The sequence below is a fragment of the Panthera tigris genome, chromosome A1 (assembly GCF_018350195.1).
Source record: "Panthera tigris isolate Pti1 chromosome A1, P.tigris_Pti1_mat1.1, whole genome shotgun sequence".
In the NCBI taxonomy this organism is placed as follows: Eukaryota; Metazoa; Chordata; class Mammalia; order Carnivora; family Felidae; genus Panthera; species Panthera tigris.
In genome coordinates this window covers 70,075,751-70,103,165 of record NC_056660.1, presented here as the reverse complement: position 1 = coordinate 70,103,165, position 27,415 = coordinate 70,075,751, and the positions used below count along the sequence as shown (strand labels likewise).

At 38.7% G+C, this 27,415-nt stretch overlaps 1 protein-coding gene across 1 annotated transcript in view; it reads right to left on the bottom strand.

The window, feature by feature from the left end:
* Positions 1-27,415, bottom strand: part of TM9SF2 (transmembrane 9 superfamily member 2) — a 72,102-nt gene that overhangs the window by 20,624 nt on the left and 24,063 nt on the right. The window contains exons 4-10 of the mRNA XM_007098411.3: positions 21,203-21,330; positions 9,599-9,728; positions 8,448-8,572; positions 7,058-7,169; positions 5,028-5,107; positions 3,935-4,043; positions 1,153-1,285 (exon numbers count right to left, since the gene is read on the bottom strand). Coding sequence (XP_007098473.1) covers positions 1,153-1,285; positions 3,935-4,043; positions 5,028-5,107; positions 7,058-7,169; positions 8,448-8,572; positions 9,599-9,728; positions 21,203-21,330 — 817 coding nt within the window. The remainder of the gene's footprint in view (positions 1-1,152; positions 1,286-3,934; positions 4,044-5,027; positions 5,108-7,057; positions 7,170-8,447; positions 8,573-9,598; positions 9,729-21,202; positions 21,331-27,415) is intronic.

The following is a 27,415-nucleotide window of genomic DNA, read 5'->3' as shown; positions in this document are numbered from 1 at the left end:
CCTGCTAAGATTCTCTCTCCCCCTCCCTCTTCCTCTGCCCCTCCCTCACTCATGTACTCTCACCGTTGTATGTATGTATGTTGTATGTAAGCAATGAATCACAGAAATCTACCCCCAAAACCAAGAGCACACTGTACATACTGTATGTTAGCCAATTTGACAATAAATTTTATTAAAAAAAATTATTAAAAGGTCAGTGGTTTCTGAATTCTTCCAGTAATAATTCATTTGTTTCATTTACTTATGTACTTATAGTAAAAATTCATTTGTTACTGTTCATCAGTAGAAGGACCAATAAAGGAAACATAAGGGAAATAAAAGCAAAATTTAGAAAATTCCATGAACATTTTTTTTCTCTCACAATTAGGAAAAACTGAAAAAATACTGTATTCCCAGGCTAATCAATAACTCTGGGGGGGGGGGGGGGGAGGAGGAGCTATTTTTTTCTTTTTTAAAAGGTTGTTCTAGGGGTGCCTGGGTGGCTCATCCAAAGCGTCTGACTTTGGCTCAGGTCATGATCTCACAGTTCATGGGTTTGAGCCCCACCCTGGGCTCTGCACTCTCAGTGCAGAGCCTGCTTTGGGCCCTCTCCTTCCCTCCCTCCCTCTCAAAAATAAACAAACACTTAAAAAAAAAAAAAAAGTTGTCCTAATTGACAAGCATTTAAGTAATAACACTTGTGAAGATTTTCAGGTGGCACAAGGAGGAGCTATTTTTTGTGTGGGAAGATCTCTCTGGAACAAAGCTACAGAAAGAAAGTTCCTCTTTTTCTTTTGGTCTCTCTCAGTAGAAGCCAAAAACATCCTGGAATCCTGATCCTACTGCTCCTGGCGGCATGGGACAGTCATCCTACATGACCCTGGTTCCAAGCCACCCAGACTCAGACCCAGATGGTCTTCAGGTACCTAATCATCTCCAGCTCCAACTCCTTGACAAAGGCTTGGTCTCTGTGCAGCTGTAAAGGAGATATGAAGTCACAGTTTTCCAGCACAGCTAACACTGCCCCAAGAAACGTATAGCCAGAGCACACAGATGTAAAAGCCAAAAGTACTCTTAGATACAACCTAGTCTAGCTACTTCACTTATGAAAACTGTTTTTCTAAACTATTTAGAAAAGTATTTTCTATTTTTTAATTGTCACTTAATACTTACATAGAGTCACGAAAGTCATTATTAAAATCTGTGTCCCTGATCCCAGAAAGACTGACAGCAGCATCCCTTTTCTTGGAGGACGGAATATATCACCATGAACCAGTTTCCAGCCAAATTCTTCCTGGGCATCCTCCTAAAAAGGGAATGAACTTGTTTAATTGATATGTGGTCACCAAAACAGCTATACAGTTTGTTCACTGGTGAATATGCTGATACAAATTTTTTTTAAACTTACAAATGTTAATATTGATTTCTATTCCCAAGCTTTATGTTATAAAGTTTGACTCACAGAGCTTTATATAGTTTTCTTGAATTGTTTTTAAAGGAATGTTGTATGTTAAGTTCCATAAATACAGTCATTGAAAAACTTTAAAAAAAAATACAAAGATAATGTGATACTTACCTAGTTCTAGTCAAACTTTATGATCCAAATTGATGACTTAATTTTTACTCACACTCTACCCTTTCCCCATCTACGTCTATTAATCTCCAAAATGAGCAAATGGTATTAGACTTCATGGCTACTTTGCCAGGTACAGTAGGCTTAAATATGAGCATATGAAGAAGTTTGTGTCACCAGCCCTAACTGCTCCCCTGATCTCAGATATACATATACAATTGCCTAAACAACAGTTCCACTTGGTTATTTAACAAGCATCCTGAACAGAATTAACCACAACTGAATGGATTTTCTCTCCCCATCTATATTTGCTCTTTCTGCAGGCCCCCAACCCTGTAGAAGCTCCATCTTGCCAGCTGTTCAGTCCCCAAAACCCTGGAATCCTCCTTGATTCCTTCTTTTAACACCTTGAATACAGTTCTTCAACAAATCCTCAGCTCTACTTCTAAAATATTTCAACAGAACCAACACTAGCCCCTGTAAAGACTCTGGCTTTCATGCTGAGTGAAATGGGAAGTTACTGGAGGGCTGTGAACAGGAGTGAAACAATCTGAGTTATATCTGAACAGATCTGCTCTGACCGCTAAAATAAGGGAGGAAAAAGGAATGGAAGAGGAAAAAGTGGAAGCAGGGTCGCCCTGGCCTGTATCCCATGGCACCTCTGTACAAATTAGGAAAAAAAATACCATTAGCTGAGCAATCATTTGAAATTGCTAATTATGAGAGAGTATTCTGAAATTATTTTAATATTTAATAATCAATAAAAATAATGAAAAAGAGTCTTTAGGGTGGAAATGCTAAAAAGACAATAAATACTAGCACGTTCTTTTTCTAATTAGAATAGGACAGAAAAGTTGAGAAGAAAAAGCCAAGAAATCAGGAAAAGAAAACATAAAATCTGAGTTTTTTGTATTCATTACAAGTCACTATGAGTCCTGTGGAAATAATTGCTATAAAATGAAAAAGTATAAAATGTAAAACATTATACAACTTAAAATTCTTTTTTTTCCAAGTATATACTTATTTTGAGGGAGAGACAGAGAGAGAGAGTGAGCACATGAGTGAGGGAAGGCAGAGAAAGAGGGAGAGAGAATCCCAAGTAGGCTCTGCGTTGTCATCAAAGAGCCCAATATGGGGCTTGAACCCATGAACCACGAGATCATGACCTGAGCCGAAACTAAGAACTGGATGCTTAACTAACTGAGCCACGAGGTGCCCCCAATTTAAAATATTTTGAGGGGCACTTGGGTGGCTTGGTCGGTAGAGCATCCGACTCTCAAATTTCAACTCAGGTCATGATCTCAGGGTCATGGGATCAAGCCTCTCATCAGGCTCTAAACTGAGTGTGGAGCCCGCTTAAGATTCTTTCTCTCTCCCTCTGCCCCTCTCCCCTGCTTGCACACACTCTCTCTCTAAAAAAATAAAAAAACGAAAATTAAAAAAAATACACTTTGAGAATAAATGAAGTTGGGACACTAAATTACTTTGAATATACCAAAAGGTTGAGATGATAAAATTCAGTTAAAATTACTTTTGAAAAATTAAACACACAAATAAAAATTGCCTGGGAGTTATTCCACTCAGCTTTGCTGTTTCACAAACTGGGGGCATGCTGGGAATGAAGACTGAGAGAGGTGACAGGACATACATGAATAGAGGGGACAGAACTGGAGCTGTGAGCAGTGCAGCTCTGAGTGCTAGAGTGACTAAATTTCTAGAGAAGACCTCTAGAGAATATTTTTTAATGTTTCTTTTTTTAATTTATTTTTGGGAGAGAGAGAGAGTACGAGTGGGGAAGGGCAGAGAGAGACATGCACAGAATCCAAAGCAGGCTCCAGGCTCTGAGCTATCAGCACAGTCCTGACATGGGGCTCAATCCCACGAACCATGAGATCATGACCTAAGCCGAAATTGGACGCTTAACTGACTGAGCCACCCAGGCGCCCCTATAGAATACCAACCCTTTTGTGTTCGCTTCGGCAGCACATATACTAGAATACCAACTCTTTTTTTTTTTTTTTTTTGAGAGAAAGACAGAGCATGAGAGGGGGAGGGGCAGAGAGCGAGGGAGACACAGAATCAGAAGCAGGCTCCAGGCCCTGAGCTGTCAGCACAGAGCCCAATATGGGGCTTGAACTCACAGACTGCGAGATCATGACCTGAGCCTAAGTCGGACGCTCAACCGACTGAGCCACCCAGGCGCCCCTAGGAATACCAACTCTTAAGGATCATCTTCTTATTTGAAAATGTGAATTCAGGGTAACTTTTGAGAAGAATGTTTTAGAGGCAGATTCTGTCTAAAGCTATTATTTCAACTTTTCCAAAGAACAAAATAAGAACTACTCTCAGAAGACTAGAGAACAGTTCAAATGTTTCACTCACCGTAGAATCCATCTGATTATACCTGGCAATATCTTTATGCAGTGTCCGTAGCATAATCATAGCCACCATTCCAGACAAGAAGAGGACAATGACCAGGGAATTCATGATACTGTAGGAATAAGCATGTCAGGATTAATCTGTAGCTTCATTTCCTTTTCAAAATGTTTATTCAGGCACATTACAACAACATTGATCAAAATCAAAATTTGACTAAAAATCCAACAGATTCAATGAGTTGTGCTCTGTTATGTGTCCTTCTAGTGGATACAGAAGTTTATATAATTATCATAATAATCTTATAATTTGTTAACTAGAAATTTTTTAATGTTTATTTAGAGAGAGAGAGAGCGAGCGCACAAGCGGGGGAGAGGCAGAGAGAGAGAAGGAGACACAGAATCCAAAACAGGCTCCAGGCTCTGAGCTGTCAGCACAGAGCCCGATGCGGGGCTCGAACTCAGGAACTGTGAGATCATGACCTGAGCCGAAGTCAGAAGCTTAAACCACTGAGCCACTCAGGTGCCCCAAGAACTACAATTTTTTTTTGTCTATGGCCATTATTAGTAAATAACCACTATGCCCATATAAATGTAATGCTGCAAGGACCAACAAAGGTCTGTATCTTCAAGAAATTATAACAAATTTATTCAATAAATTAATGAGTGTCAAAAGGCCGTCAACAAAATAGAAAAAAGAGTGATGGCACCATGAGTAGCTTTCCAAACAAAAATTTTGAATCATGCTTTGAAGAGAGAGTAATTGTAAGTAGACATAACATGAGCAGTAGCTTCTGTTCATTGAGCACTCTTCCACTTCCAGTAAGGTGCTCAGATGCTCTGTTTCATTATCTCTGTTAATCCTCAGAACAGTCTTGTGAAGCAGGTAACTCCACATAAAGAAATGGACTCTGATAAACTGGGTGGCCTGGACCGACTTACAACCAATGATTTAAAGCCAGGATTGAACACAAGTCTATCCAATTCAAAAGCCCAGACTTCTGGATAACTGGAGAGGATTACAGAGTGAAAGTGATATTCAAAGGGACAAAACACAGAACAAGCACAAAGCATAAAGTGGATTAACACTGTACTCTTACCTAAACCACTGAATGTGGGTATGAGGCATAGATTCCAGAATATAGTCCCATCTAGAAGCCCATCTGATGTTTTTATCTTCCTAGGGGGATAAAACAAAACAAAACTCTTTAAGCATTTGCTGACAAAGTATATTAAGAATCCAAACATTTCCGCTCAAAGCTTGACCTTCCATTCAGTTAACAAATGTAATTTCTCATTATCATAACTTGGTTTAGTCAGGAGTTTTAGAGAGTTTAGCTCTAACTCAAGTCTCAGGGAAAATCAAAATGAGATTAAGCAGCAAATAAAAACAGTAAGAATTCCTAAAAGTCCCTAGTTACCTGTATTTTTTAAAAGTCTTGCTTTAAATTTTAACTAGTAAAAGTTTAACTTAGATACCAAAATTTAGAGCTGTATTCATTTTTTTCAGAAAATTGAGTGGCATAACTTATTCTTTATGCTCTTTGATGTCATCTATCCATGTCAATGAGATACCAGAGTCATAATTTAGATACACTGAGCATCTGGCAGGTATCACCCACAATGAACTCTTAATACCTAAAAAGAAATACACAGTGTTTCTTGCACTAGGTTTGCAAAATTACACACTATAAAGGGAGAGTAAATGTCTCAACTATATTCAATTGGCAAGACAGTTTATAAAAAAAGAGGAGGAATACTGCCGAAGATTCTCATAAAATGAACTTCTACTTCCCTAAGAAACTTCTCCATTAATGAAAACACTTCCTTGAATTCCCAAAGAACCTATATAAATCATCTACCATCAGGAAATTCTCAATTAAAGTTTATATTAATCCAGACTTAAAAATAGTGTTGCTGGGACACCTGGGTGGCTCAGTTGTGTTAAGCATCTGACTCTTGGTTTTGGCTCAGGTCATGATCTCATGGTTCAAGCCCTGTGTCAGGCTCTGCGCAGGTGGAGCCTGACTGGGATTTTCTCTCCTCTCTGTCTGCCCCTCACCTGCTCCTGCTCTCTCTCAAAAATAAACTTTAAAAGAAAAAAGTGTTGCTCTCCCAAATGCCTGTTGCATAAATCTTTGACATTTTCATACCACCTTCTATGCCTGTTTTCTTTATTTTCTTGTTTCTTTTATTTATTTTTAAAATTTTTTAACGTTTTATTTTTGAGAGACAGCATGAGCAGGGAAGTGGCAGAGAGAGAAGGGGACGGAGCATCCGAAGTGGGCCCTGTGCTAAGCCCATGTGGGGCTCAAACTCACGAACTGTGAGATCATGACCTGAACTGGTGATGGTCACTCAACTGACTGAGCCACTCAGGTGTCCTTCTTTTTTTTAAGATTTTTTTTTAAAGTTTATTTACTTATTTTGAGAGAGACAGAGAGGGAGAGAGTGAGAGAGAGTGAGAGAGAGAGAGAACGTGCATGGGAAGGGGCAGAGAGGGAGAGAGACAGAATCCCAAGCAGGTTCTGCACTGTCAGCATGGAGCTCAATGTAGTGCTCAAACTCTTGCTGTAAGATCATGACCTGAGCCAAAATCAAGAATCACTTAACCAACTGAGTCACTCAGGTGCCACTAAAGACTTTTTTAAGGTTTATTTATTTATTTTTTTGGGAGGGGGAGGCAGGGAATGAGTGGAGGGGCAGAGACAGAAGGGGAACGAGGATCCAAAGCCGACTCTGCTGACAGCAAAGAGCCCAACGCAGGGCTCGAATTCACAAACTGTGAGCTAGCCCATGACCTGAGCTGAAGTCGGATGCTTAACCACTGAGTCATCCAAATGCCCCAACCGACCTCTACGTCTATTTTCTTTTTCTACCTTTTGCTTTCTATGTATCTCTTATGACTTAACATTTAATCAGGTTCAATTCTCTAATCAACCATACTTCTCATTTAAATGGACACTTAGTTTTTAGTGTGATTATGTTGCCTGGTGCACTGACAAATTATTCCAAATCAGCTCATTAAAAGCTTATGTATTTGACAAGGTTAATCATTAATATTTTTAATTAGTTTACATAGTATGAATTTAGAATTTCTGAGTTACACTAGAGATAAAAACAAACTCACCTGGAAGCTAACAGAATAAGTATAGGCAATTTTGATCTCCCCAGAAGCCTTGTTACTTATATCCATGGGGGGTCCAGAGCAGTCCGGTTTATCTATATGGGTATGTTTGAAGCTGTGGGAGGAAACATTTTGGCAAGATGCTGATAAAGAACAGTTGAAAAAATGGGGTAAATGTTACAGATTTTGTATGTATTTTACAATGCTAGTGATAGTCAAGGGTGAAATTATTCATGTCATATTTAATAGTACAAATATTTGTTTTATATAAATAATGGGCTTAGTTGTAAGTATATGTAAATTATTATTCAAAATTAGAAACAAACTTTTGAAAGCACTATATATGAAGAACATTAAATATCTTAAAACAATAAAAACAAACACTGAGTGAATTTAAATTAACGGCCATCCAATAATGGCATGCATTTCTTAACCAACAGTAGCATGGGAAAAAGACTAATTCAATGGGGGGGGTGGGGGTTGAGGGGAAGTCATGAAAAAAAAAATGGAATGCTCCATCAAAAACGGATCTCACAAATAACTGATAGGTACTTTCACACTAAAACTATTGACAACTTGAAGAGATGCTCTTTCACTGACTTGTCACATACTGGCATCTAACACTGCAAGGAGACTTTAGAAAAGATGGCACTAATCAGCCCATTTAGGGGGCACCCAGTGGGCTCACTCATTAGAGCATGGAACTCTTGAGCTCAAGATCACGTTGGGTGTAGAGATTACTTTAAGAAATCGGCTCATTTGGGCATCTGATGAGAGGTCAAGTTGCAAATATTGGAAGCAGTGCTTTTCCACTATAAGAGGGAATGCTGCACCAACCACTCACGTTCTCCATTCCTGGCTGACACAGAAAAGCTGTCAAAACTTCCTGATTGAAAAACAGAACAAAAGACACTTTGGCTTGACTACTTACCATAACAGGAAAAAAAATATATTTATATGGCTTCTCTGGACAACCCACAACTCAGTAACAAATCACACTAAAGGGAGTTTTAGTAAAATCAATACTGAGATGTCAGATTATATGCCAGAATACTGATTTTTAAAAAGTTAACTGGGTCCCAAATATTTATTCTTTGGGAATAATTTCACTCACATTTATTTACTTATTTACTATTTTATTTTCATTTAATTTTTTAAAGTAAGCTCTATGCCCAAAATGTGGCTTGAATCTCATGACTGAGATAAGGAGTCACATGCTCCACTGACTGAGCCAGCCATGCACCCCTTTGTATTTTAATTAAAGTAATCTCTACACCCAATGTGGGGCTCAAATTCATGACCTCAAGATAAAGAGTCATATGCTCTTCTGACTGAGGACTGAGCTGGCCATGCATCCCTCATTTATTCACTTTTTATCTATTTGTATAGTTACCTTTTTGGTTCAAGTTTGGCAGCCACTAATCTTGCTCCCATGGACCCAGTTTCAACAACATGATAATATATTTTGATGTCAACATGGTTGAAGATGTAAAATGTATCTCTTTCATGGAATTCTGACTGTGGAACAAAACTTAAAGGTAGAAAACTGGCTGCACAAGAGTCAAAACAAAACTTTAACATGAGGCACAACAAGTAGGAAAATTTGAGCTAGGACAGAGTTTTAGTCCTTCCTTATAAAAACGTTTAAGTTTTAAGCTGAAACTCTCCAAAAGCCAAAATTAATTGGCAGAGTACAAATTATGCTTCTTTAATATTTTAATTCTTACATATAAATACCTGTTAAAAAGAACACATCTAATATTTTCTATCTTTCCACTTATGATAAAACTTACAAAATAAATTTTAGAATATTAAATGTTATGAGCATACCAAAACTTACACATTTCAAAATTGAAACTTATAACTTCAGACTAAACCCACAACCTAAATAATTTAAGTGTGTGTAGTCAACTCTCCCAAAAGCATTAGCCAAACCAGTTTCATGATCAAGCTGATGCTAACTTCTACTACCAGGTCATATTAGGAGATTAAATCAGGTTGACCTGATTACACAAAATTTAATACACATCCCCAATAATTTTAATACTTTCTATAGTAACATCTTTATTATTGTTTTTAAATATAAAAGAATGGCTATAAAGGCATTTACTTTTTAAGAAAAGGTATAATACTAAATTCTTGCAATATATTATTTTATGGACTTGAATTTGTAATACAAATTTCATGGGCTTGTAATGAGGTCTTTTTGGCACTCCGGTAACCTTTTTTTTAATATATATAAGATTTATGCGTCTAACTTTTAATAGAGTCAGAACATACAAAGTCCTAGCCCTTAGCCTAGTGCTTAGCATGTAACAGACACTCAGTGAATGCTGAACTGAACCTGAATTATTTAGTGCTAGAGTTAAATTTATATATTGTTAATCTGGCTTAAGTCAAAGATCTAAGTAATTGTGCTTCAGACATGTGAATTGTACTCATACAATGAATGTAACCAATTTTGTCCAGGTAAAGACTGAATCCTTCTACCAAAAAAAACCATATTTTTAAAAAGTAGCATAGAGGTTTTTTTCACGAACTTACATTAATAACACAGGCATCTTTTGCATGGCCTTTATCTGTAATGTAACAGCCAATAGGAAATCCAGGATTACAGAACCTCTGACCATCTTCTACATCATAACACCATGTTACAGGCATATTATCCACAATCCTAAGCACAGAAATAAAAGTCAAGTTAGAAATCATCAAACGTGACTAACAAATACTGCTCAAAGCTGTGTTACGACTTCACAGAATTTAGATATCTATAAATGCCTTCAGATGTCAAAACTACAACAAAAGAATTTTGATAAAATGTAGTATTTCATAGGCAATAGCATTATGCCAATATTTGATATGCTGTAGTGAAGAAAAAGACTTTATAGCTTCATTGAAACTATAAATGTATACAGGAAAGAGAGTTTTATAAATTAATTTACTGCAGTTGCTAATTTAATATCACTATCTAGATCCGTTGAGTATAATTTACCTTTTGCAGAACACTCAAAAGCTCTAAATTAGGTGCAAAGCAATGTATCTAGTTCCTTGGGAACAATTTAATGGAACAGCATAGAAGCAAATGTCCTTTACTACTAGGTAATTCAATAAAAAGGGGAAGAACATAACTGCAAGATGGAAAAATATTCAACTTAAGGGCCAGTGAAAAAGTGAAAATTACAGTCTTAATCTATTAAGCTGTGTAAATCCAACTTATGTGTAAAAGAAATGCTGCTATAAAACAAGAGAAACAAAAATTTAAAGTGCTATAGTGACAAAGAACTTTTTTAAAAAGGGGATAAAAGGGGGGCCTGGGTGGCTCAGTCGGTTGAGCGTCCGACTTCGGCTCAGGTCACGATCTCGCGGTTCATGAGTTCGAGCCCCGCGTCGGGCTCTGGGCTGATGGCTCAGAGCCTGGAGCCTGCTTCCAAATCTGTGTCTCCCTCTCTCTCTGCCCCTCCCCCGTTCATGCTCTGTCTCTGTCCCAAAAATAAATAAACGTTAAAAAAAAAAAATAAAAAAAAAAGGGGGGGGGGATAAAAATAAAGAATAAAAGAATAAGATTCTGTAGCACTGTCTAAACTACATTAAAGTCCGAGCATGTGGTCCCCAAATGCCAAGAGCACACTACAGGATACAAATTAAAAAATATTACTAAAAATATACTAGCTATATTACAGTCATAAGATGACTCCAGGGCATGTTTTATTTGTTAATTAATGTATGCCTTAGGAAGTAAAATTATGATTCTATATGCACCCAAGGTGTACATTAATGACCTAATAAAACATGTCTCGTCACATTTAAATGCTATTTAATAGTACCCAATATACCAAATTTTAGAATCACCTTCACTATTAAGTTGCTTATTATTATAGCCAGCAGGCTAGCAGCTCCCATTAAAAGACTATAAAATATTAGAAGTATAAAAGCACTGCTACATAAAATAAATAATTCAGATTTTTTGGTAGCTTAAACAATCAGTTAATTGCTTTAATTTTTTAGATAGAGGATGAAATGCAATCAATGAATATATACAATATATTAATTATAATACCTTTATGCTTTCATAGCAGAGAAAGTACTACATAAAAATTACAGTGCTAGCTATAAAAAGAGAAATTAAGCAGCAATTGAGGCTTTTTTAAAGCAAGCATCCTAAATTTATCATTTACATAATGCCTTGACACAATAACCTTTTCCTGGTAATAGGAAGCATTTAAAAAAAGAACAACAAACACTTGGAAATAAATGTAATAAAATTTAAAGAATATAATTTTCAATTACTGCCTTGCTAAGTTAGGGAGTAGTACTTATTTAAATTTATAACACCAAAAATACTAAAAATCTTATTTTTAATCTTCACAGTGAAAAAGAAGGATTCAAAAGGATAAAGGTTGGCCCCAATTTTTTTTTTTTTTTTTTTTTACCATCTAGGACTTCTTTCCCTTATTTTCCTTTACCCTCCATGGGCTCCATATAAAACACTTCTATTAATGAAGCCTCATCCACTAATAATTTTTCCCCAATAAATTAAATTCCCAGAGTTTCCAATCAGAACAGAATAACCCATGTTATCACAATATATTCAGAAAATTGTAGTGAAAAGCAAAGAAGCTTGGCATTTAAGTTATTCTATATAGTTTTAACATGGGTACATTTACACTAGCTGTTAGGATTTTGAATTTTTAAAAACATTCTCCCACTGCTAGCTTGCTGAGATCCAGGATTAGAACTCACTAGACTAAAATACCTTCAAAGACCCCTCTCTGTCCAATAAGCTAGAAAACATAAGTACTGTGATACCTAGTTATATAATTATACTTTTATAAATAAAAGGTCACAAACACCTGGAAATTTGGGCAAGAAGTATAAGCACAAACCATGCAGAGTATAGCTGAAGGGAATTCGGTGCCTGGCACTAGTATCAAATACTAGTCTCAAGAATCAAGAAGTAGCTCAGGACAGAATAAGGCAAGAAAATCCTCAAATTGTGTTCCAACATCCCAAATTATGAATTAAAAGTATTTGTCAATTTAGATAAGAAAATTAACTATTCTTAATTAACTGTTCTCTAAATGGGTTGGCTTATTAGCTAATATTCGGTTATTGTAATCGTTTAAAAGGTAGTAAGGTTAAAAATGTCATGGGGGGAAAAACTACAGTTCATTCATGCAATGTAATACTACACATTTATGAAAAGAATAAGGTAGATACAGGTCTACAGATGTGCTTTTACATGACAAATGCCCAGATTTTCTGAAAAGAAATGTGCAAGTTTGCAGAATAATATACTTATATATTACAATACAATACTTATATAATACAATACTTTAGTTGCACTATTTTAAACAGGTACACTCCTGTTATATGCCTGCATATGCACAGAATATCTGGGAACACATGAGAAATAATACTGCTACCTCTGGGGAACAGGATTAAAGAAGTTGAGGGTGGTAGAAGATGTTTACTTTTTACTTGATATTTTCCTACACTGCTTGTGTTTTTTCACAGATATATATTGTTTCATAATTTAGAAAATGATTATGCTCTCCCCAAACGTCTCAGTGCAAAGGTTAATAAGAAGTGCTACATTCACAATAAAATTCCATAACATAACACTATACTTTTAAAGGTCTTTCAGATTTCTAAAGGTTCATGCTATTTTATCTCTATCAACTCTGGTATCTATGCTGAAAATCAAGTTACACAGTAAAAACTTTCTGAAGTAAGTCAAAGACAGAAATATACTGAACTTAGGGTTCAACTAAATTATCAATGTGAACCAACATTTTCCAAATGTGTAATGTACTGATTTAAAGACTAAAGCCCAGGGGCACCTGAGTGGCTCAGTCGGTTAAGCGTCGGACTTCATTCAGCGCAGGTCAAGATCTCATGGGTTATGGGTTGGGCCCTGTGTAGGGCTCTGTGCTGACAGTTCAGAGCCTGGAGCCTGCTTCAGATTCTGTGGGTGTCTCTCTCTCCATCCCTCCCTAGCTCAAGCGTGCTCGCTCGCGCTCTCTCTCTCTCTCGCGCGCGCGCAAAAATAAATAAACATTAAAAAACATTTAAAGACGAAAGCCCAGGGGCACCTGGATGCCTCAGTCGGTTAAGTGTCCGATTTTGGCTCAGATCATGATCTCGCGGTTTGTGGATTTGAGCCCTGCATCAGGCTCTGTGCTGACAGCTCAGAGCCTGGAGCCTGATTCAGATTCTGTGTCTCCTTCTCTCTGCCCCTCCCCCACTCTCACTCTGTCTCTCTCTCTCTCTCTCTCTCAAAAATAAACATAAAAAAAAATAATAATAAAGACTTAAGTCCATTGTCCACAATTACCAGATGATATATTTGTGATACAGCTTAGAGTTTGGCTAATAGTTTCAGACCTGAAATCATAAACTCTTCTGATACAACAATAAAATGATTAATCACCAGCAAGTTTCAAGTTTTTTAGGCAGAATATAGCGTAAGTTTGCAACTGATACACCTATCACAAATTACTGAATCAATTTCATTATCAAATGCTAACTTCATAAACTATTTTATTTATTTATTTATTTTTCAATATATGAAGTTTATTGTCAAATTGGTTTCCATACAACACCCAGTGCTCATCCCAAAAGGTGCCCTCCTCAATACCCATCACCCACCCTGCCCTCCCTCCCACCCCCCATCAACCCTCAGTTTGTTCTCAGTTTTTAACAGTCTCTTATGCTTTGACTCTCTCCCACTCTAACCTCTTTTTTTTTTTTTTTCCTTCCCCTCCCCCATGGGTTTCTGTTACGTTTCTCAGGATCCACATAAGAGTGAAACCATATGGTATCTGTCTTTCTCTGTATGGCTTATTTCACTTAGCATCACACTCTCCAGTTCCATCCATGTTGCTACAAAAGGCCATATTTCATTTTTTCTCATTGCCACGTAGTATTCCATTGTGTATATAAACCACAATTTCTTTATCCATTCATCAGTTGATGGACATTTAGGCTCTTTCCATAATTTGGCTATTGTTGAGAGTGCTGCTATAAACATTGGGGTACAAGTGCCCCTATGCATCAGTACTCCTGTATCCCTTGGATAAATTCCTAGCAGTGCTATTGCTGGGTCATAGGGTAGGTCTATTTTTAATTTTCTGAGGAACCTCCACACCGCTTTCCAGAGCGGCTGCACCAATTTGCATTCCCACCAACAGTGCAAGAGGGTTCCTGTTTCTCCACATCCTCTCCAGCATCTATAGTCCCCTGATTTCTTCATTTTGGCCACTCTGACTGGCGTGAGGTGGTATCTGAGTGTGGTTTTGATTTGTATTTCCCTGATAAGGAGCGACGTTGAACATCTTTTCATGTGCCTGTTGGCCATCCGCATGTCTTCTTTAGAGAAGTGTCTATTCATGTTTTCTGCCCATTTCTTCACTGGGTTATTTGTTTTTCGGGTGTGGAGTCTGATGAGCTCTTTATAGATTTTGGATACTAGCCCTTTGTCCGATGTGTCATTTGCAAATATCTTTTCCCATTCCGTTGGTTGCCTTTTAGTTTTGTTGGTTGTTTCCTTTGCTGTGCAGAAGCTTTTTATCTTCATAAGGTCCCAGTAATTCACTTTTGCTTTTAATTCCCTTGCCTTTGGGGATGTGCCGAGTAAGAGATTGCTACGGCTGAGGTCAGAGAGGTCTTTTCCTGCTTTCTCCTCTAAGGTTTTGATGGTTTCCTGTCTCACATTCAGGTCCTTTATCCATTCTGAGTTTATTTTTGTGAATGGTGTGAGAAAGTGGTCTAGTTTCAACCTTCTGCATGTTGCTGTCCAGTTCTCCCAGCACCATTTGTTAAAGAGACTGTCTTTTTTCCATTGGATGTTCTTTCCTGCTTTGTCAAAGATGAGTTGGCCATACGTTTGTGGGTCTAGTTCTGGGGTTTCTATTCTATTCCATTGGTCTATGTGTCTGTTTTTATGCCAATACCATGCTGTCTTGATGATGACAGCTTTGTAGTAGAGGCTAAAGTCTGGGATTGTGATGCCTCCTGCTTTGGTCTTCTTCTTCAAAATTACTTTGGCTATTCGGGGCCTTTTGTGGTTCCATATGAATTTTAGGATTGCTTGTTCTAGTTTCGAGAAGAATGCTGGTACAATTTTGATTGGGATTGCATTGAATGTGTAGATAGCTTTGGGTAGTATTGACATTTTGACAATATTTATTCTTCCAATCCATGAGCAGGGAATGTCTTTCCATTTCTTTATATCTTCTTCAATTACCTTCATAAGCTTTCTATAGTTTTCAGCATACAGATCTTTTACATCTTTGGTTAGATTTATTCCTAGGTATTTTATGCTTCTTGGTGCAATTGTGAATGGGATCAGTTTCTTTATTTGTCTTTCTGTTGCTTCATTGTTAGTGTATAAGAATGCAACTGATTTCTGCACATTGATTTTGTATCCTGCAACTTTGCTGAATTCATGTATCAGTTCTAGCAGACTTTTGGTGGAGTCTATCGGATTTTCCATGTATAATATCATGTCATCTGCAAAAAGCGAAAGCTTGACTTCATCTTTGCCAATTTTGATGCCTTTGATTTCCTTTTGTTGTCTGATTGCTGATGCTAGAACTTCCAGCACTATATTAAACAACAGCGGTGAGAGTGGGCATCCCTGTCGTGTTCCTGATCTCAGGGAAAAAGCTCTCAGTTTTTCCCCGTTGAGGATGATGTTAGCTGTGGGCTTTTCATAAATGGCCTTTATGATCTTTAAGTATGTTCCTTCTATCCCGACTTTCTCAAGGGTTTTTATTAAGAAAGGGTGCTGGATTTTGTCAAAGGCCTTTTCTGCATCGATTGACAGGATCATATGGTTCTTCTCTTTTTTTTTTGTTAATGTGATGTATCACGTTGGTCGATTTGCGAATGTTGAACCAGCCCTGCATCCCAGGAATGAATCCCACTTGATCATGGTGAATAATTCTTTTTATATGCTGTTGAATTCGATTTGCTAGTATCTTATTGAGAATTTTTGCATCCATATTCATCAGAGATATTGACCTGTAGTTCTCTTTTTTTTACTGGGTCTCTGTCTGGTTTAGGAATCAAAGTAATACTGGCTTCATAGAATGAGTCTGGAAGTTTTCCTTCCCTTTCTATTTCTTGGAATAGCTTGAGAAGGATAGGTATTATCTCTGCTTTAAACGTCTGGTAGAACTCCCCTGGGAAGCCATCTGGTCCTGGACTCTTATTTGTTGGGAGATTTTTGATAACCGATTCAATTTCTTCGCTGGTTATGGGTCTGTTCAAGCTTTCTATTTCCTCCTGATTGAGTTTTGGAAGAGTGTGGGTGTTTAGGAATTTGTCCATTTCTTCCAGGTTGTCCAATTTGTTGGCATATAATTTTTCATAGTATTCCCTGATAATTGTTTGTATCTCTGAGGGATTGGTTGTAATAATTCCATTTTCATTCATGATTTTATCTATTTGGGTCATCTCCCTTTTCTTTTTGAGAAGCCTGGCTAGAGGTTTGTCAATTTTGTTTATTTTTTCAAAAAACCAACTCTTGGTTTCGTTGATCTGCTCTACCGTTTTTTTAGATTCTATATTGTTTATTTCTGCTCTGATCTTTATTATTTCTCTTCTTCTGCTGGGTTTAGGCTGCCTTTGCTGTTCTGCTTCTATTTCCTTTAGGTGTGCTGTTAGATTTTGTATTTGGGATTTTTCTTGTTTCTTGAGATAGGCCTGGATTGCAATGTATTTTCCTCTCAGGACTGCCTTCGCTGCGTCCCAAAGCGTTTGGATTGTTGTATTTTCATTTTCGTTTGTTTCCATATATTTTTTAATTTCTTCTCTAATTGCCTGGTTAACCCACTCATTCGTTAGTAGGGTGTTCTTTAACCTCCACGCTTTTGGAGGTTTTCCAGACTTTTTCCTGTGGTTGATTTCAAGCTTCATAGCATTGTGGTCTGAAAGTATGCATGGTATAATTTCAATTCTTGTAAACTTATGAAGGGCTGTTTTGTGACCCAGTATATGATCTATCTTGGAGAATGTTCCATGTGCACTCGAGAAGAAAGTATATTCTGTTGCTTTGGGATGCAGAGTTCTAAATATATCTGTCAAGTCCATCTGATCCAATGTATCATTCAGGGCCCTTGTTTCTTTATTGACTGTGTGTCTAGATGATCTATCCATTTCTGTAAGTGGGGTGTTAAAGTCCCCTGCAATGACCACATTCTTATCAATAAGGTTGCTTATGTTTATGAGTAATTGTTTTATATATCTGGGGGCTCCGGTATTCGGCGCATAGACATTTATAATAGTTAGCTCTTCCTGATGGATAGACCCTGTGATTATTATATAATGCCCTTCTTCATCTCTTGTTACAGCCTTTAATTTAAAGTCTAGTTTGTCTGATATAAGTATGGCTACTCCAGCTTTCTTTTGGCTTCCAGTAGCATGATAAATAGTTCTCCATCCCCTCACTCTCAATCTAAAGGTGTCCTCAGATCTAAAATGAGTCTCTTGTAGACAGCAAATAGATGGGTCTTGTTTTTGTATCCATTCTGATACCCTATGTCTTTTAGTTGGTGCATTTAATCCATTTACATTCAGTGTTATTATAGAAAGATACGGGTTTAGAGTCATTGTGATGTCTGTATGTTTTATGCTTGTAGTGATGTCTCTGGTACTTTGTCTCACAGGATCCCCCTTAGGATCTCTTGTAGGGCTGGTTTCATGGTGACAAATTCCTTCAGTTTTTGTTTGTTTGGGAAGACCTTTATCTCTCCTTCTATTCTAAATGACAGACTTGCTGGATAAAGGATTCTCGGCTGCATATTTTTTCTGTTTAGCACACTGTAGATATCGTGCCAAGCCTTTCCGGCCTGCCAAGTTTCAAAGGAGAGATCAGTCACGAGTCTTATAGGTCTCCCTTTATATGTGAGGGCACGTTTATCCCTTGCTGCTTTCAGAATTTTCTCTTTATCCTTGTATTTTGCCAGTTTCACTATGATATGTCGTGCAGAAGATCGATTCAAGTTACGTCTGAAGGGAGTTCTCTGTGCCTCTTGGATTTCAATGCCTTTTTCCTTCCCCAGTTCAGGGAAGTTCTCAGCTATAATTTCTTCAAGTACCCCTTCAGCACCTTTCCCTCTCTCTTCCTCCTCTGGGATACCAATTATGCGTATATTATTTCTTTTTAGTGTATCACTTAGTTCTCTAATTTTCCCCTCATACTCCTGGATTTTTTTATCTCTCTTTCTTTCAGCTTCCTCTTTCTCCATAACTTTATCTTCTAGTTCGCCTATTCTCTCCTCTGCCTCTTCAAGCCGAGCTGTCGTGGTTTCCATTTTGTTTTGCATTTCGTTTAAAGCGTTTTTCAGCTCCTCGTGACTGGTCCTTAGTCCCTTGATCTCTGTAGCAAGAGATTCTCTGCTGTCCTGTATACTGTTTTCAAGCCCAGCGATTAATTTTATGACTATTATTCTAAATTCACTTTCTGTTATATTATTTAAATCCTTTTTGATCAGTTCATTCGCTGTTGTTATTTCCTGGAGATTCTTCTGAGGGGAATTCTTCCGTTTGGTCATTTTGGATAGTCCCTGGAGTGGTGAGGACCTGCAGGGCACTTCCCCTGTGCTGTGGTGTATAACTGGAGTTGGTGGGCGGGGCCGCAGTCCGACCTGATGTCTGCCCCCAGCCCACCGCTGGGGCCACAGTCAGACTGGAGTGTGCCTTCTCTTCCCCTCTCCTAGGGGCGGGATTCACTGTGGGGTGGCGTGGCCCGTCTGGGCTACTTGCACACTGCCAGGCTTGTGGTGCTGGGGATCTGGCGTATTAGCTGGGGTGGGTAGGCAAGGTGCACGGGGGCAGGAGGGGCAGGCTTAGCTCGCTTCTCCTTAGGTGATCCACTTCAGGAGGGGCCCTGTGGCAGCGGGAGGGAGTCAGATCCGCTGCCGGAGGTTTGGCTCCGCAGATGCACAGAGTTTGGTGTTTGCGCTGCGCGAGCAAGTTCCCTGGCAGGAACTGGTTCCCTTTGGGATTTTGGCTGGGGGATGGGCGGGGGAGATGGCGCTGGCGAGCGCCTTTGTTCCCCGCCAAGCTGAGCTCTGCCGTCCGTCCGTCCGGGGGCTCAGCAGCTCTCCCTCCCTTTGTCCTCCAGCCTTCCCGCTTTCTGAGCAGAGCTGTTAACTTATGACCTCCCAGACACTAAGTCGCGCTTGCTGTCGGAACACAGTCCGTCCGGCCCCTCCGCTTTTGCCAGCCAGACTCGGGGGCTCCGCTTGGCTGGCGAGCCGTCCCTCCGCCCCGGCTCCCTCCCGCCAGTCCGTGGAGCGCGCACCGCCTTGCAGCCCTTCCTACCCTCTTCCGTGGGCCTCTCGTCTGCGCTTGGCTCCGGAGACTCCGTTCTGCTAATCCTCTGGCGGTTTTCTTGGTTCTTTAGGCAGGTGTAGGTGGAATCTAAGTGATCAGCAGGACGCGCGGTGAGCCCAGCGTCCTCCTACGCCGCCATCTTCCGGACTCCCTTCATAAACTATTTTAAATTGTTTATTCTTTTTATTATGCATTTTGGCATCAAAGAGTACCTATGTTAATTCCATCATAAATTAGTTAAAAATATTTCTAAGCTACTGAAGAGGTGCTTCTATTATCTTTAGGAGCAAGCTTCTTGACAGTATTCCAAGAACAGAGGGTAGAAGAAATAACTAAAAATCACCTATAGGCCTGAAGTCATTCTTTATTCTGTCAACAAGTGAGTAGCTATTAATAGCTAAACGGATAGAGTAGCTATTACTCTAAACGTTTACACCTCCTAGAGTAAACGGAGGAGAATGAGGCTAACATGAAACTCTAAAAACTGAGCCTTAGATATCATTTTGAAGGCTGTTAACAATTTGAAGCAAACTGAAAATACCAAGGAAAATTTCAATTACTTATGAATAAGCAAATGTACCCAACTTACACTGATTCAGCAATTACATAGTATTCTCACAGTACCAAAGAAATGAGGAGATTTCAAGTTCTTGTTTGCACTGAGGCTCACAAGAGGAAGAAGCTGACACAAGTGTAATGGGCAAGTGTCCTTCCTTATTCCAACGGTGTCCTGCTATGAGAAACTTGTTCCCATCTGGTTTAGCAGACTGAAACAGAGTCTATCAAGGTCTGGCCAATCAGAATGAATTCCCCTAATTACAGACAGACTAGTTCATGGATGGGCAAGTGACCCAAGGTTGCCCCTCTCTAGGACTTTTAGGGGGCAAGATAGAATGACAGGCTCCAGCCACAGTATTTGAGCCACAGGGTCTGGGCATGTCAAACTGAGATCAATGGTTCCTAACCTTCCTTGCACTGGGCAAGTGAGCATGAGATACTGATAGGATAAACATTCAAGAGGAAGTACATGAAGACAGTCTTCTTGTTCACTATCTCCAGTACCTTATACTTTTTAGAAGAGGCAAAACATACGTAAATTAGAACCCCACACAGAGTAAGGTATTTGTCAGCAAAATTATCTTGAAGAATAATGATCATACTTCAGAAGTTGGATTTTCAGACCCTTTTAAAAATATTCTACATTTGAATTATGTATAGAGTCAATACTACCTTATTTTTTTGAGTCAACTACTTTAGAAGCAAAAATAAAATAGGTTTAAATGCTTTTTGATTGTAACACAAACTGGTAAAGACCTAGTTAATGTAACATCACAGTGTATAAAATAAAAAACAGGTTACTCAAAATGTAACTGTTTTATTTGAAGCAGATGCTATGTATCAAACATTAAATGAGGTTCAAGTTTGTTTTCCCATGGTCTTTTTTAAGGCCTCCAAGTATAAAATAACAGTATTTTTCTAGATGACTGATCCAGGTCCTTTCCCCAAAGCATGAATATGTTCCTATTAAATACATGTGAAAAAAAGAAGTACTCTAGGTACCAGGTCTAGGAACCAAAAGAAGTACCAGATATTACAGTAATCTAAGCAGTTAAAAATGATACTTTAAGCTGTCAACCTTAGTAATCCTTGGCACCTAAAAGTCAGACTTCATGCTATTACTATCAACAAAAAAATCAACGATTTGCTATATTTTATAGAGTTAATGAAGTAATTTATACAGTCAACAAAACAGAGGTTTCATCTAGAAAAGGAAAATACCAACAGTCCAAAATCTCCATGTCTTACCAGTGATGTTGATAATTCAGTAGCATGCTTTTTTTCAAGAATTCTAATTTTTGTTTGTCTTCAGCTTTCTCTGTATGGTATGTTTTTGTACAGACAAGCTTGCAGGTCTCCTCCTTATTAAACGTAAACTGTATTAAAATAAAGTGAAAAGCAAATTAAAAAATATCTAGGTCCTTCACACCTAAGCCATAAGCAGAGTAAAAATACTAGTCTTGTCAAATTACTTCAGTGCATTAATATTGATAAATATTGTAAAATTTCTCATACTTCAATTACATTTAAATTTTAATCTATTTCTCTAAAAATCTAAATCAATTTTTCTTTTGATAAGTAACAGTTTTTATTTTTATTTTCGATAATTTGAATCCACTCACCTTTTGAATGTAAATGAACCTTAAAAGGGGAAAAAAAACACATGTAGAACAAAATGGAAATCAGTTCTTCTATAGCAATGGCCTCTGATGTTTTGAAATTATGGAGTTGAAGGCTTTCTAGTAATAAGCAGACAAGTTTTTATGCCCATATATTCATTTGATGGATGTTTGTTAAGTGCCCCCTATGAGCCAGGTAATAGAGATTCAGCAGTAAGTAACAGACTGTGATGACACAAGAAAAAGTCAAATTTGGATGTCTAAAACTCAGGGTAAATGTGCTTCTCTTTTTACACACATTTGAAAAGACTGTCAATTTTCATGATCTTATTTAAATAAAATTGAAACAAATAAGGTTTAAACAAAAATTGATAATTTAAAAGTTAAAACACTAAGGAGTCCTCCAATTTTGGAGACTAGGACTTATTTCATGTGTAAAAATAATGGTATTCATAACATACTGCATAATGTAAGTTTACTTTATCAAGATCCACTTATGTCTTCATTTTAAAAACGTATTTCTGGGGCGCCTGGGTGGCTCGATCGGTTAAGCCTCTGACTTGGGCTCAGGTCATGATCTCACGGTTCGTGGGTTTGAGCCCCATGTCAAGCTCTGTGCTGACAGCTCAGAGCCTGGAGCCTTTCAGATTCTGTGTCTCTCTTTCTCTCTGCCCCTCCCCCGCTTGCACTGTCTCTTTCTCTCTCTCTTTAAAAAATAATAAACATTAAAAAATTTTTTAAAAAAAGTATTCCCTAGTTTTCTAAAGGCTGTAATTTATTAAACTATATATAGTCTGTAACTGTATACCATTCAATAAACTCAAACTTTATTACATGGAGTTAAAAAAAAAACAAAAAAAACTTGCATATGTTTCACTTTTAAGCAGTTCAATCCTTTGCACATGATTAAAACACCTAAACCAGTTTTTGTGCATGAGCTGGCAGAGGAGAGCTTCAAGCACAGCCCACTGCTGCCACCTGTCAGCTAAGAGTTAAGTTTTGTCTACATTGCTACTTCTGTAAATGTAGCAATGTTTGTGCAATTATCTAATATTCTTAACCTTATATACACCTTGTAAGTTCCTTTTTAAAGGGAGGAAAATGAAAAAAAAAAAGAAGTATACATACTAAGGAATTAGAGGGATAAGTGTCAAATTTACATTCAGCATAGACATTGCTAGGTATACTAAAAGTGGCAAATCATACGCCTCAATCCAGTGCTTACTGGGTTTAGGCAAGCCAACTCTGTGTTCAACTGTGAAGGAAAATAGTACAACTAGAGAGGATGTTTAATCATCATAATAAGCATTTATTAACTCATGTAATCCTCCCACCTTTGAGGTAGTCTCTTTTGCTGAATCCTTCTCATCTTCCTCACCTAATAACACCAAGTGCCCCAAGGCTCAATCCTTGGAATCCTCCTCTTCATTGTCTATACCCACACCCCCTTGGGGATCTCATGAGTTCCTGATACACTGATTTTTACACCAATGATGATTTTCAAATGTATATATCTATGCTGAACCCCTCCTCCAATGCCAGACACATATATTCAAGTGTTTACATCTCTATTTAGATGCCTAATTTCCCATTCCCCCCAAACCTGCTCTTCCCAGACTGTCCCGTTCTAGAAAACAGGAAATCCACACCCCACATGCCATCCCTTAGCAAATTCTGTTGTACTGACCCCACCTTCAAAATGTAGCCAGCTTTTGAGATTCTGACAACACAACACCTACTCCTATACTCCATGCTCTGAGCTATTATCGGGTCATACATTATCTCTACGATTGTGTCAGCCTCCTAACCAGTCTCCTGGCTTCTCTCTTTGCTCTCCCATGGTCCTCCTCAACACAGCAGCCCTAGTGATCCTGTTAAAATTTAAGCCTACTCAATATCCTTCAGTGTTAACCATCTTGCTCAGATATACAAGCCAAAGTCTTTACAGTGGCCTAGGAGTTCCTATGTGATATGGTCCCATTGTTTCTCTGCCCTCATTCCCTGCTATTCTCTATCTTGCTCACTCGCTCAAGTCACACCAACTATTTCTGTACCTTCAGCCCACCAGGCAAGCTCACATCTTAGAACGGGTGCATGTGCTGCTATCTTCACAGAGAACATTCCCCCAGATATTCACATGGTTCACTCCTTTACTTGCCTCAGGTCTTTTGCTCGAATGTTACCTTCTCACTCAGCAAGACTTCTGCTGGCCCATTTAAAATTGCCAATTCTTCATTCACCTTCCCTGACTTATTGTTGATAGTTTTTCCATCAGCAATGGACACAGTATGTACTTTAGTAATTCATTTTGTTTCCTTCTCCTCATCAGAATATAAGGTCCATGAGGACAGAGATTTTTGTCTCCGATCACTGCTGCATGCCATACCTACCACAGTGCCTGGCACGAACATACTAACTGAGCAAATGAATATGGATGACTGGTTAGATCTGGGATGAGCCTATGACCCTGAGAATGTGGCTCCAGCTTCACATAACACACACAATCTTGTTTTCCTGACCTCAACAGCAGTCATAGATAAAAGACAGCAAAGCAGATTTGAGGTTTTGTTTTGTTGCTGGTTGTTACCATTGTTTTTACTGCAGATCTAAAATAAGGCAAAATAAGAGGTGCCTGGGTGGCTCAGGTGGTTAAGCATCGGAGTTTGGCTCAGGTCATGATCTCACAGTTTGTGAGTTTGAGCCCCATGCCAGGCTCTGTGCTGACAGCTCTCAGAACCTGGAGCCTGCTTCAGATTCTGGGTCTCCCTCTCTCTCTGCTCCTCCCCGACTCGTTCTCTCTCTCTCTCTCTCTCTCTCTCTCTCTCTCTCTCTCTCTCTCTCTCTCTCTCAAAAATAAACGTTAAAAAATAAGGCAAAATTCTATGAAAATAAAGGACAAAGAATACTGAATCAGTACTGAAAAATATGAGTCATTGCATTTATGGCTGACTTGAATGAAAATCTAATCTCTTATCCCCATGTTTCTGTTTACCTATGCCTTAGTCTTAAGAAATGCCTACTCTGTCTCTTTAAGCTTGGGGGACTTAAAGATTTTGTTTTAGCACAAATCTTGACCCTAAAAACTCCTAGGAAACTCATACAAAATGTGAGATGCACATCTCTCCATTTTAAAGCACTCCTGTTCTATTTTACCTCAACTCCTGGTTCAAAATTAAATGTGCAAAGTACTAGGCCTAGAAGAAGGGTCCTTTGCATAAGCAAGGCTGTCTTTTCCTGTAAATAAATATACCCTGGAGGGAACCTACCATGGACAGAATTTGCCCTTAAATTCTTCCCCAAAGGGACAAACTTCTTCCGGGGTTTGAATATTTTGCTGGCCTTTCCTCTGTTTATCTGCAACCTGCTATGAGCTGTTTACTGCAAGAAACTCCTGCTGTCCCTCAAGTTCACTGACGATGTTATTGATGCTCTTTCCTTCCATTCTTTCTCAAGGCAAAGGCATAACTAAACAGAATGATGGGGCTGAGGCACCACAGGAATATCTTAAGTTGATTGTATAATTTAATAAATATGCCTGAAAATCACCCTCTACTATAAAAACAGTACAATAACTTCCAAAGTAATCTTTCAAAATATCACATCAGGGAGTGATACACAATTAAGATGATACACAATTAATATGCTTGCCCGGCACAGTAATACCCATGTCCATATACTTTGAGCTCCTTCCTTCCCAGTGGCCTCATCCCATATGCCTTCAAATCTGTCTTTGAAAAAATTTTAAACTACGGGCATCTTTAGGGTAGAAATTTTTAAATTATAATTATTTTAAGAGGACTTATGGTTGAAAACTGTAAAATCGTATACTTATGTGGACTAAACTTGCACAATTATGCGTCTTTTCCCCAGTGTAGTGTAGTGTTAGAGGGGATTAGGTGGGTAGTGGGACAACTCTAGGTTTGGGGATTTGCTGGGCAGATGCTCAGCACAATGAAGTGCCAAAGAAAATAGATGGCAGTGCTTAGTGAGAAGCAGAGAAGGCAGCTAACCATAGGGTCTAAGTCATAGAAGACAAGGATGAGACACTGAGAGAGGAATTAGCCTGGGGAATAAAACCTGGAGTCAAGTTACAGCAATTAAAATGAATACAGAGAGATGTCCAAAGTAGAGACTTAAAGGAAAAATTCACAGTGCAGAATAATATGTTAAATCATAAACAAGTAAGTCTAATTTTATTTATATATGGTTGGAAGTACATGGGAAATTTCAGGAAAGATTAATAAGAAATTGTGATGTAATGGGGCGCCTGGGTGGCTCAGTCGGTTGAGCATCCAACTTCGGCTCAGGTCATGATCTCATGGTTCGTGAGTTCGAGCCCCGTTGTCGGGCTCTGTGCTGACAGCTCTGAGCCTGGAGCCTGCTTCAGATTCTGTGTCTTCCTCTCTCTCTGCCCCTTCCCCACTCATGCTCTGTCTCTGTCTCTCAAAAATGAATAAACGTTAAAAAACAATTTTTTTTAATTAAAAAAAAAAAAGAAACTGTGATGTAAAACTGGGGGTAGGGGGAGAAAGACTTACTTTTCATTTCATATTATTTTGCATCATTTAAGTTTTTATATGGTGATACATTGTTATGATAAACTAGTTTAATTTTTCTAAAAGAGAGTGAGCATCATTTGTGTAGCAGGGGGAAAAGATGTAAAATGAACAGGGTACTGCACAACATGGAAGAAAAATAGGCTTAAGTGTTTACAGATTTAAAAGAATAATTCTAGGGAGGGCCTGGGTGGCTCAGTTAGTTGAATATCCAACTCTTGATTTCGGATCAGGTCATGATCTCACAGTCATGGGATCAAGCCCCACGTCGGGCTCTGTCCTGACAGTGTGGGGACTGCTTGGGATTCTCTTTCTTTCTCTCTCTCTCTCTCTCTCTCTCTCTCTCTCCCCTTCTCCCTCTCTCCCTGCCTCTCCCTGATTTGCACTCTCTCTGTCTCTCTCAAAATAAATAAATAGGGGGGCCTGGGTGGCTTAGTCAGTTAAGCATCTGACTTCAGCTCAGGTCATGATTTTGTTGTTTGTGGGTTTGGGTGCTGTGTCCGGCTCTGTGCTGATGGCTCAGAGCCTGAGGCCTGCTTCAGATTCTGTGTCTCACCCTCCCTCTGCCCCTCCCCCACTCCCTCCCTCCCTCTCTCTCTCTCTCTCTCTCTCTCAAAAATAAACATTAAAAAAAATTTTTTTAATAAACTAAAAAAAAAGGAGTAATTCTGGGTGATGATGGAGTACATACATTGGAGACAATATCTTATATTGTGCTTAGTTTGGTTTCTAAAAATATACCGAGAACATTCCAAATATACTTTCAATGGTCAAAAGAGAAAGGTTAGCTTCCCAAAACCCCCAATGGGGGAACCCAAGTAGTGCTATACTTGCTAGGAGAGAGTAGGTAAATATGTATGCATACTCCCAAAGAGGGAGAAGGAGATGTGGAGCAGCTGCGGCAACTTTTCATGATGGAGGCCTGGGTTTCTGGTCCCTCTGTAACATAAGGAAGGGCGTCTTGAGTCCTATCCTTTAGGCCACCAACTTATCATTTAGAATACTGATATATGATGGGGGCCTGGATGGCTCAGTCGGTTGAGCATCTGACTTCGGCTCAGGTCATGATCTTGCAGTTTGTGGGTTTAAGCCCTGCATCAGGCTCTATGCTGACAGCTTGCTCAGAGTCTGCAGCCTGCTTCAGATTCTGGGTCTCCTTCTCTCTCTCTGCCCCTCCCCCGCTCATGCTCTCTTTCTGTCTCTCAAAAATAAATAAATGTTAAAAAAATTAAAAAAAAAAACCTGATATATGACTGTTTGTTAAGACAAATTTATCCGTGACATAT